Source organism: Oryx dammah, unplaced genomic scaffold, assembly GCF_014754425.2.
Source record: "Oryx dammah isolate SB20612 unplaced genomic scaffold, SCBI_Odam_1.1 HiC_scaffold_23, whole genome shotgun sequence".
In the NCBI taxonomy this organism is placed as follows: Eukaryota; Metazoa; Chordata; class Mammalia; order Artiodactyla; family Bovidae; genus Oryx; species Oryx dammah.
In genome coordinates, this window is record NW_024070207.1 from 40,316,383 (window position 1) to 40,327,358 (window position 10,976).

Here is a 10,976-nt window from a genome sequence, read left to right on the forward strand (position 1 = left end):
CAAGTGGGGCTCATTAGTTGTGGCTTCCAGGCTCTAGAGCACAGGTTCAATTATTGTGGTGCCTGGGCTTAGTTGTTCCAGGGTAGGTGGGATCTGCCAGATCAAGGATCAAACCTATGTCTCCTGCACTGGCAGGTGGATTCTTCACCACTGAGCCACCAGGGAAGCCCATGCCTCAGTCTTCAAGTCTGTAAGGAGGGGGATGCTCATCCTTACTGAGTTTGTTCCTAGAAGTAGGGCACTTGACATAGTGTTTGGGACAAACTAAGAGTGCAGTCAGTAATCTTGTGCATCATTCTAAGGATGCCAATCATAACCCCTCCCAGGTGTATTCTGATAAACTCATTGAGTGACTCACCTGGTACTCTTTGTCTGATTCAAAGAGTCTTTCACTCCTTTTGGTCTGAAGGTTTTCATGTCAGTATTTAAAAATGCTTTGGTCTCTTTATGGATGTGGCTAGAAGCCACATCTAAAAACTTGCTAGTGTTCTTCACATGTTTAAAATGTGTTTTTGGTTTTGTGGATGAATCCATGCCATTTATAGTAGCTAGAGATAAAAAAAAAAAAAAGGCAGCAAGATTAAAATGGGAGTTTCAACAATAAAGACAAGCAAAGTGAAGGCTGTGAGCCTGCCAGTCTGGGCAAGGGACGTCTACCTGAAGACAGGAGTTGTCTGGAGGCAGGACTCTGGGGAGGCAGGGTCAGAGCAAAAGCCCACTGTGCCCTGAAAGCACCAAGGGCCACCTTGAAGGAACGTGCCCTCTCTCCTCTGCCAGAAAGTAATGATGGCTAGAGGGCAGGACAGCTCCGTGCTTCTTGTCCCTCTTTCTGATGACCCTCTCATTTTAGTCTCACCTCTGATCTAACTTTTCTCAATGGCCTAAGGCCCAGCCCACCCCTCTGCTGCTCCTGCTCCTGTTCTAGTGACATTCTGGCCTAACTCCTTTTAGTGCAACCAGCATGTGGCAGCACCACCATCTGCTCATGTCTGGCTCCCCATTGGCTGAGGTTCCTCGAGGCCCCAGTAGCTAGCAGGGTTCCCATGTGCCTGATACCCGCTAAGGCATAAAGGGTGGACCAACTGTGTTTTCTCAAATGCCATTACTGTGGTTCACACTCACCAGGGAATGAGACTCAACAATGTACCTTAGGGGCACTGTAACGCCAGGATCCTCATTTTCTCTGTGAGGCAGGGAGTGGCATTCTACCTGTGGTCAGTCATGAATGCCACATGGGGTCCTGAACTGTGAGGTGCTAGCAAGCCTCGCACTGAGCTGAGAAAGAGCTGCCATCTACAGTCTCTCAGCACAAAACAAAAGAACAGTTGTCGTAGCAGCTAATATTTATTGAGAGTTTACCATGTGTCAAGCACCATTCTTAGTACTTCGGGATCTCACTGCAATCTCATGCCCACCCCAGGAGAACAATATTAGCTTCCCCCTTTTCAGATAGGAAAACTGAACACAGAGAGGTTAAGTAACTTGCTTAAAGTCAAACAGCTCACAAGCAGAGGAAGTCTGGATGAACCTAGACAGTCTAGCTCCTAAATGGTGACGAATAGAACTCAAAGGGAAGGCCTCGTGGCGCAATGGTAGCGCGTCTGATTCCAGATCAGAAGGTTGCGTGTTCAAATCATGTCGGGGTCACAGTGTTATTTTGAACTTCCCTGGTGGCTCAGAGGGTAAAGAGTCCACTTGCAATGCGGGAGACCTGGGTTCAATCCCTGGGTTGGGAAGATCCCCTGGAGAAGGAAATGGCAACCCACTCCAGTACTCTTGCCTGGAAAATCCCACGGACAGAGAAGCCTGGTAGGCTACAGTCCATGGGGTCGCAGAGAGTCAGACACGACTGAGTGACTTCACTTGAGAACTCAAAAGGCAAGCAAACCTGATGGATGCATGTCATCACAGGAATCACTGTCACTTTCTGAATCGTCCTCATCATCTGCCTCGTCCTCCTCATATGCATCACCGCTCAATGTTTCTGTAGCCTACAAACGAGAGAAGAAAGTCAAGACTGCATCTACCATTCAATCATCCTGACAGTTATTTCAGAGAAGACAGATTTCATGCCTGGACTGACTGCTAACTTTTGTCATTTCAATTAAAAGGTAAAAAAGGAATCTAACCTCTTTAGCCCCAAGAATCTACAAAGGACAGGACAGGTGACCCAAGTTGTGTCTTTCAGCTATGGAAAGACAGCCAAAAATGGTAGACTTCCCTGAATGAGAGCCAAGGGACAACAGCTCTGGGATGGTGTAAAGGCTCTGCCTCCTTGGAGCCGTAAGCTCAGGTGGTACCATGGCTAAAATGTTCTTGGCTGCTGCTTGAGGCAGGAGTTCTCAAGTCAATGTGCTACCTGCTCTCTGAGAGGGTAACTGCCATCACTTTTCAGAAATGACATTTCTATTCTAAATTTTCATAATGATGTGAATGACCACAACTAGGCAATTTTAAATAGGCAAAATATCAATTTTGTAGCTCAGATGGTAAAGAACAAAGAATCTGGGGATAAAAAGACCTGTTGTTTAGTTGCTAAGTTGTGTCTGACTCTTTCACAAGCCCGGGACTGTAGCCTGCCAGGCTCCTCTGTCCTTGGGATTCTCCAGGCATGAATATTGGAGTGGGTTGCCATTTCCTCCAGGAGATCTTCCTCACCCAGGGGCTGAACCCATATCCTGCATTAGCAGGCAGATTCTTTACCAGTGAGCCACCAGGGAAGCCCCCCAAAAGATCTGAGAAGAATGCAAACCATCAAAAGACAAGACATTGGGGGAGGGATAAACAAATACTTATGAGAGACCCTGAAAGCACTAACCATAAAAAAAAAAAAACAATGCTAAATCTGAGTTCATTAAAATAAGCTTCAGTTCATCAAAGGACATTATGAGAGTGTGAGGCAAACTATAGCCTGGGGGCTGATACCTGCAGTACAGATATCAAAGGGGCTCAGAAGCAGATCTTGTAAATTCTCCCACAGATCAGTAGGAAAAATGCGAGTGACTGAATAGAAACAGGGGCAAAGGACTTGAAAAGACACTTCACCAAAGTGAATCCCCAAATGGCCAATATGGGACTCAACTCCATTAGTCATCCAAAAATATTGATAAAATTCCATGATGTGAAATATCAAGAATATCTATGTAGCAGCAAACACCAATAAGAAAAGATAAGCCACAAACTGAGAGAAGGTATCTGCAACACATACAAGCAAGAAAGGAGAAGTATCTAGAACATTTAAAGAACTACCAATGAGTAAGAAAAAGATAAGTCAGCCAGAAAGTTTTGGGCAAAAGACTAAACAAAGGATTCCACACAAGAAAAAACATGAAAGCTAACTAAAGATGGGAAAAAACATGCTCAACCTTTTTAATAATCAGGGAAATGTGAAATGTTATTTCATTAGCACCAGAGACTGGCAAAAATTAAAAAGTTGGCAAGAATGTAAAACAACAGGAATTCTTATACACTGCTGGTAGGAACACACAGACTACCTTTGAGGCATTCGAATCTGACTTTCTCGTCCGCTTCATAATTTCCTCAATTCTCTATTTTTAAAAAAAATAAAATTCAAACATGAAAACATTAAAAACAAAACACTGGTCCTGAAGAAGTTGATTATTTCCATGTTCCAGAAGCAGACAATACTGCTGTCTGTGCCAAAGTCAATGCAAGATGTTGGGCCAGCAGCTGGGTGGGCACTTTCCTCCAAGCCCAGTTTCACGGTCCGTCATCTAGAAAACACTCTGAATGGTGACAAGTGTACTTGTTACCCTAACGCAGAAATCCAAATGACTTCTCACTCCTGATTTTGCCAATGTGGAAATTTATTACTAGATTAAGCACATATTATTGCAAACCAATCAGAACTTGTGAACATGATTTTTGTCTAAACACATCATGAGTGAAGCTGATGTTAATGAAAAGAATGCATCTCAACGATGCAATGCTGTCACGGGCTGTGTTACTAGGAGCACATGCAGGAAGGCTAAGAGTTCCATTCTTTCCTGAAGGTAAGGAGAGCTCTAGCTCTCTGGCCTCCTCAAGGTGACTGATCTCCTGACAGAGAGGCCGGGAAGTCCCTCACCCTGGTCTGAGGTCTTCCTTACTCCCAGATGAGACACATGGGTTATACAAATTGCAGTCCAACCTTAGAAAGAGCCTGCATCTTGGCCTCTCTGAGAAGCCCCCACCTTCTGCTTCTTCAAGCTCAGTTATTGCAATTTCCAGCCCAGTTTAGGAAAAACTCAAACTTCTACCAACCCCTACCATGACCCAAGGGATTCTGTTCAAAGGAACTTTGTTCCCAGGTGTATGCTGTAGAGAGACATCCCTGTGATGGTCATCAGTGGTCCACAAGGAAGAACTATGGTTATTAAGAGGAGGCCATTCTAGGGAGAAGGAGTCAGATCCTAAGATGAGAGAGTATAGAGGAAAAACAACCCCAGGTAGCATATCACTTGTCATTTTTAAAAACATAGTTTGGAATCATGTGTCCAACATTGTTTTAAACAAAGAATCAAATCCCCCAACAGAGAGGAGGCTTACCTTTTTTCTTTCTAATCTCTCCTGCAGATTCTGTAACATAATCCTCTCATGCTCCTTCTTGCGTTTGTCAGCCTCCTCCTGAGCTTTTATTTTGGCGTCACTTTTCTAGGAAATTTGTATAAAAATATCATTGACTCTCAATATCTGAATGACAACAGTGCAACAGTAAGATGTTATCCAAAATAAAATGTAACCTTTGGATTGAGAGTACTCATATATACAATATTCATGGATCATCAGTTTTCAAAGTGTTAGCAAAAATGTACAGAACTAGGCTAACTATTATGGCTAGAGATTTAGAAGGCATGTTAATCCCCTTCAGGACCTCAAGGTTGTCAGATCACTATCATTTTGAAATATGTGACTGTGTAGTCTTCCACTGACACAGGTACCAGGAGCCAAGTCTTATACTTCAAAAGCACCAAGAGGATTCTTACAGATACTTTCTCAAGGAATGCAAATGCATAGTCATTTATGAAACATATAACTGATTTTGATAAGTGATACACTAAAACTGTTATATAAATTAGGCTAGAATAATAATTTACGCTGAATATTGTCTGAGCTCAGTTTTGGGATTTATTTACTAAGTGATTTAACTTACACTAGTGAGACATTCTAATTGGTGAATTGCTGAGGCATTCATAATTTTCAACTGATCTGTTAGGGGGATGGTACAGGTATGTCACCACAGAATGCAGGATTGGGAAATATCACACAGAATATTTAATCTCTGTGAGCAATTTGGATTTCTTGAAGCCAACCTGTAATATTATTTATGTAGATAAACTAGAGGACTGCTAATCGGTAATTTGCTGCTTTTGTTTCACCTGGAAAACATTCCAGGATTCTGCTAATGGTAATGGAGGACTGACAGCAACACCAGGTAAAAGCTAGACTGTAAGGTAAAAATGCAACCAGAGCATGCAGCATCTGGTCATTTTCTTTCTTGGATAAACAGACTTTTGCTTTGGGTTTCTATTGAATTTTACAATCTGGTTCTCAAGGAGAGCCAGCAAACCTGGAGTTCTACTTTTTGGTCTTCTTGCTCCCAACTTTCCCTCTTCTTCATCTCCTTCGGTTGTTGCCCATCTCCAAATTTTGAAAACTCATCTTCTTGACCTTCATCCACTTTCTTTGCTACATCTTTCATTTTCCTGATGAAAATGAAATTAAATAATAATTCTTTTTATGTGCAGTTTTTATAGTGAAGCTGCTTGTGTATAGTAATACAGTTTATATTTACACCAGATTCCCTACATTTTCTTTGTTATTCCACAGGATGTGCATAATTTCACCTATTTAAATAGGGGGAACTAGCCCTTAGGAGAAGAAAAAGATTTTTATCAAGTAGTGGGCTACTTTGCATCTTAAAACACAAATGCGCACATACACACACACATATAATCACTCCTTCTTAACTGTGCTAGATGTATGCTCACACCTGATCTCACATGGGGGTGTGAGAGAGGGAATTTACAGAAGGGTCTGGTGGAAAGTTTAATCAAAATGACTGGTATTCAGGGCTTTTAAAATGTGAAACTAGCTCTGTTTACATGAACTAATAAATAATCTTCTTCACGTTATAGGGTTTTTTGCTATTCAAAATGTCACTTCCTTTCTCCCAAACCCATATAAGGTACACGGAAAGGATATGATTGTGATTCAAAAATAATAGTTAAAAACAACATCAGTTATTATTCTTTGCAGGTTGTGGACAGAGGTTTACATTACAGGGACCCAAATCAAATGGAGCTCAAGATCAAAGATCAAGAAACCTTTAGACTGAAGTAGCCCACAACTGTATATGACATTTGCAGCCCACAGGTCACTGGAAACCCAGTAAAACATAAAGAAGTATCTTTTCCAGGTTTACAAATTTGGGGGGATAACTTTTTCATTTCAAACTTATAAAAAAGTTTCAAGCAAAGTTGCTTTACCAGTTACTATGTGTGTGTATATGTTATTTTTTATAAACTGTTTAAGGACTGAATTCTGAACTGAAAAGATTATATAAAGAATGTCACTGGCAGAAGGATACATCAAAAGGTAAACTGCTTGTGATTATGGATGACTTTGTTTTTTGCTTCTTGTGTTTTTTAGTTTCCTATTACACACACATGTTAACTTTTAAGAAAGAATTGTCATTTTAAAAACCTTTAAAAAGAAGACTGTCATTGGGACAAATAGCAAACTGAATTGTATGTTGACCCTGGATTAGAAAATAAAATAATAAATTTCCTGATTTTAGTTATTAATACCCTGGTTACATCAGAGAATGCTTTTCTTCTTAGAAAGTATACAGGGAAGTATTTAGGAGGAAAGGGTCATGATGCATGCAACTTATTCATAAACAGGTTTACAAATTCTAAAGTTATAAAGGACTTTTGAAATAAAGAAAGGGGCTGACACCAGTGAATGCCAACAGAAACAGTCTTGGGTGATCACTCAGGTGCTACTGTGAGAGCGACACCCTTAACGTGAAGGCAGATCTCTTTCTGCATCTTTACAGCACACCTCAAGAGCACGTGACACACGGAGACTAAAGAGGAACACATACTCATCTACACTAGCGTCCTGTCTGCTTGAAATGTTCCCCACGTTGATTCACATTGAAGAAAAAGTCAGTTCTCTTTGAGAATTTATATACATCTAACTTAAAGATAAAGTATGACTTTCAGAATTTGGGTCCCAACCAAGATTTACTGTATAGGAAGGATGATTCTGTGCCAACCTTTGTTCCATCTCTTTTTGTAGTCTTTCTTCTTTTTCTTTTTGCTCACGAGCAAGGCGTCGTTTTTCTGCCAAAATTTTTGTTGCCTCCTCAGCATTCTTAGGTCCTGGTGTGCCTTTATTACCAGACTCTAGTTTAAATTAACATGCAAAACAGTTAAGTTTAGGGAACTTACTACCTCTATGTCCAACAAAGAGGTGCAAGACAATGTACAATGTTTTAAAAAAAACCCCAACAGTATGTCCATGATAAACTATAAGTGATTTATGTAACAGCTTTTGTTCAAAAGCCCAATTCCTATGCCCTCATGGCCACCCCAAGCCACTAACAGAAGAACAGAAATAATGTGTTCCTGCTTTGGTTTAGCTGTTTTGAGATACCTGACTAAATTACCTCTATGGAAAAAAAGATTAAGACATACTGAATATGGAGAAAGATAAGCTTATACTCAGTCCAAATGAGGTATAAATCTTTTTTTTTTCTTTTTTGGCCATGGTGCACAGCTTGGGGGATCTTAGTTCCCCAACTAGGGAATGAACCCAGCAGTGAAAGCACCAAGTCTTTAACCACTGGACTGCCAGGGAATTCCCTGAAGTGTACAAATCTTAAGTCAATTAAACAAAAATATATTCAGCATACATTCTGAAAATTGTGCATCATTTTTATTAAATAAATATTATTTCACTAAGTGTTGATAACAGTATGTTAATATATTTGGTTGATCATAAAGTGGCTAACTGTGGATAACCAAAGAAACCAAGACTATCAGTAAAATAAGGCGACCACATGCAGGCATAGTATTTTAGTTCATGTGACAAATTTGTTTTAAATAAACTACATATGAAAATGAGGATTTTAAGAAATCAGGAATAAATAAACCATAATAAAAAGACTGTTTCTGTTGGAAAGAATTCACTGTGTAATTCCTTCAAAAAGCATAATTCATGAGTGTATTTAAAATTAAGTAATGCAGGTGGATCATAGAAAAAGCAAGGAAATTCCAGAAAAACACCTACTTCTGCTTCATTGACCATGCTAAAACCTTTGACTGTCTGGATCACAACAAACTGTGGAAAATTCTTATAAATCAATTATATTTCAATTAAAAAAAAAACCAGAAACAGACTCCCAGACATAGAAAACAAACTTATGGTTACCAAAGGGGAAGGCAGGGGGGAAGGGATAAATTAGGAGTTTGGGATTAGCAGATACACCCTACTACATACAAAATAAACAGTAAGGTCCTACTTGACTGCTTGCTTTCACTGCTGGGTTCACTCTCTGGTTGGGGAACTAAGATCCCCCAAGCTGTGCAACATGGCCAAAAAAGAAAAATAAAAGATTTATACCTCATTTGGACTGAGCATAAGCACAGGGAATTATATTTAGTATCTTATAATAACCTATAATGGAAAAGAATATGAAAAAGAATATCTATATATGTGTATCTGAATCATTTTGCTGTTCACCATAAAGTAACACAAAATTTTAAATCAACTACACTTCAATTAAAAAAAAAAGAATGCATGTGATAGTCAAAAAACCAGTATGGTATTTTTTGTAACCCACATACTGACCTGACACATGCTATGCTCTATGCATAAAAACTACCCTACAGCTCCTGATAGAAACCTGCTCAGCCACAAATGGCTGGATGCGCTGTCTCCAAGGATGGAAAATACCTAAGGGCCATCCACTATCAGAGCTGGAAGGAACTGCAGGGACCACCTAGACCATGACATTCATCCAACCCATCTGTATACACTAAACATCAGTTCCAAAAATGGGGCTCAATCAGAAGTTGCAGCAAGAAAAAACAAGCATTGTGCCAGTGTGACTGGTGCAATGCTCTTTAATGAAAGTCTGCTTCCTATAGTTCTCTGAACTGGGGAATAAAATAACAATGACACTTCCCAAACTACCTTAATGAACTTGTTAGTGAGAGAACTCACCTTCACAGATCATATCCTTTTGGCTTGCAGCCTCAGAGTTGTTAATGGTGTTAGGAACAGCTTTGCTTTTCATTCCCGTAGTACCTAATGCATTTTGTGCAAATACAGTACGCTGCATAGGAATTACTTTATAGGAAAAACAAAACTGGGTCGATTGTTTTGACGTGCCAGGTGAAGGTGACGAGGGGCAATTCTTTTGAATTTGCCTACTGGAAAAAAAAACAGTTAATGGAGGAAGTCTGGTATGACTTTATAATATATATGTGTTGATTTTTACTGTACCATTTCACACACTATAACGTCTTGACATGATATGATATTTTATAATAGAGAAAAGGTAAATCCATTTTTAAAGGCTTTTCCCTTTATATTTGTTACCATGCATACTACATTATTTATGAAACACTGATGCGAGGTTTATCCTGGTAAAACATATATCAGGAACAGCTGCAAATAAGCTACTTACCTAGCACTGGTGGGAGATGGTGGATGCCACCTTCTCGTAGGAGATGATGACCATCTATAACACGGTATCTGCGATGGTGGTACGCGCTTCTTCGTAACAGGGTTTGAGGGCTGTTTGTCCATTTTTGATTTCTGAACAAATCAATACGATCATATAAAAAAATTACTAGTATTACCTTTTGCGGCTGCCCTTTCAAAAGAAAAAAATTCTGAATAAAATGCTCCTAAAATCCCAATTCTCCTTTCATGCATGAGACTTAGGTACAGACATTCATTCTTCCAGACTAACATTTTATATTGTACAATTCAAACAGGTCATAGAAATAATTTAAAAGAATTCTTTTACTTCAAAACTTAATTTTATTTGTAAATCCTAATTGAGCTCTGCAATAGTTCTCAAAACATTCCTTCAGAGTTTAGAAACATAATTCATATAAACCACTATATTTTATCCCTTCTATTAAAAATTATCTATTATTCCAGCTTTAGGGAGAAACTCTGAGACAATGAGTATCAGATAATTTTAAATCATTAAAGTGAATATATTTTATCATAGAATGCTGTATGTTGTGAACTCTGACCCATCATCATCTATACAACAAAAAATAATAGATTTTAATAGAAAATCTGTCAATGAAAGGCACTTGTCGAACCTGTGGAAAATCTTTCACTTTACCTTGGAAGACACTTCCATGTTCACCTCAGGGGAGGTCTCCAGGGGCACCTCCACACTTGCCTCAGAAGGCCCTTTCGTGGTCTCCTTGGGGAGCACCTCCACACTCTCTGGCAGTGCATCCATGACTGTCTCTGAGACTGCTTCTACACTCTCCTTGGGGGATGTTTCCACACTCTCCTCAGGGAGTGTTTCCATGCTCGCCTCGGGAGATAAGTCCACGCTAGCCTCAGATGATGCTTCCGTGCTCACCTTCTGGGATGAGTCCATGCTCACTTTAGCAGATGGGATCACACTCCTATCTGGGGATGAGTCCATGCTTACCTCCAGGGATGGATCCACCTGTGCTTCAAGGGATAAGTCCTCGCTTGTCTCAGGTGATGCTTGCACATTTGCAGAGGGTCCTTCCATATTCACTTCTGGTAGTGCTTCCACACTCACCGTGGGGTGTTCTTTCATGCTGTCCTCCACGAGTGCTTCCACGCTCAGCGTGGGGTGTTCTTTCATGCTCTCCTCTGGGAGTGTGTCCACGCTCACCGTGGGGTGTTCTTTCGTGTTCTCCTCCACGACTACATCCACGCTCACCTTGGGGTGTTCTTTCATG

General features: G+C 40.2%; 1 protein-coding gene and 1 non-coding gene across 17 annotated transcripts in view; one reads left to right on the plus strand and one right to left on the minus strand.

Moving 5' to 3' along the window:
• MAP7D3 (MAP7 domain containing 3) overlaps positions 1-10,976 on the minus strand; it is a 35,789-nt gene that overhangs the window by 3,627 nt on the left and 21,186 nt on the right. For 5 of the 16 annotated variants that reach the window (XM_040266232.1, XM_040266239.1, XM_040266235.1 and 2 more), the window contains 9 exons: positions 10,376-10,957; positions 9,701-9,831; positions 9,235-9,443; positions 7,283-7,412; positions 5,570-5,705; positions 4,549-4,653; positions 3,495-3,548; positions 1,889-1,991; positions 359-548 (listed from right to left, as the gene is read on the minus strand). In XM_040266232.1, the coding sequence (XP_040122166.1) occupies positions 359-548; positions 1,889-1,991; positions 3,495-3,548; positions 4,549-4,653; positions 5,570-5,705; positions 7,283-7,412; positions 9,235-9,443; positions 9,701-9,831; positions 10,376-10,957 (1,640 nt within the window). Of the gene's footprint in view, positions 1-358; positions 549-1,888; positions 1,992-3,494; positions 3,549-4,548; positions 4,654-5,569; positions 5,706-7,282; positions 7,413-9,234; positions 9,444-9,700; positions 9,832-10,375 lie in introns of all 16 variants that reach the window. The other 11 variants (XM_040266246.1, XM_040266245.1, XM_040266243.1 and 8 more) reach the window with 9 other exon arrangements.
• Positions 1,576-1,647, plus strand: TRNAW-CCA. The gene has a single exon. It is a non-coding gene; the product is annotated as a tRNA-Trp (tRNA).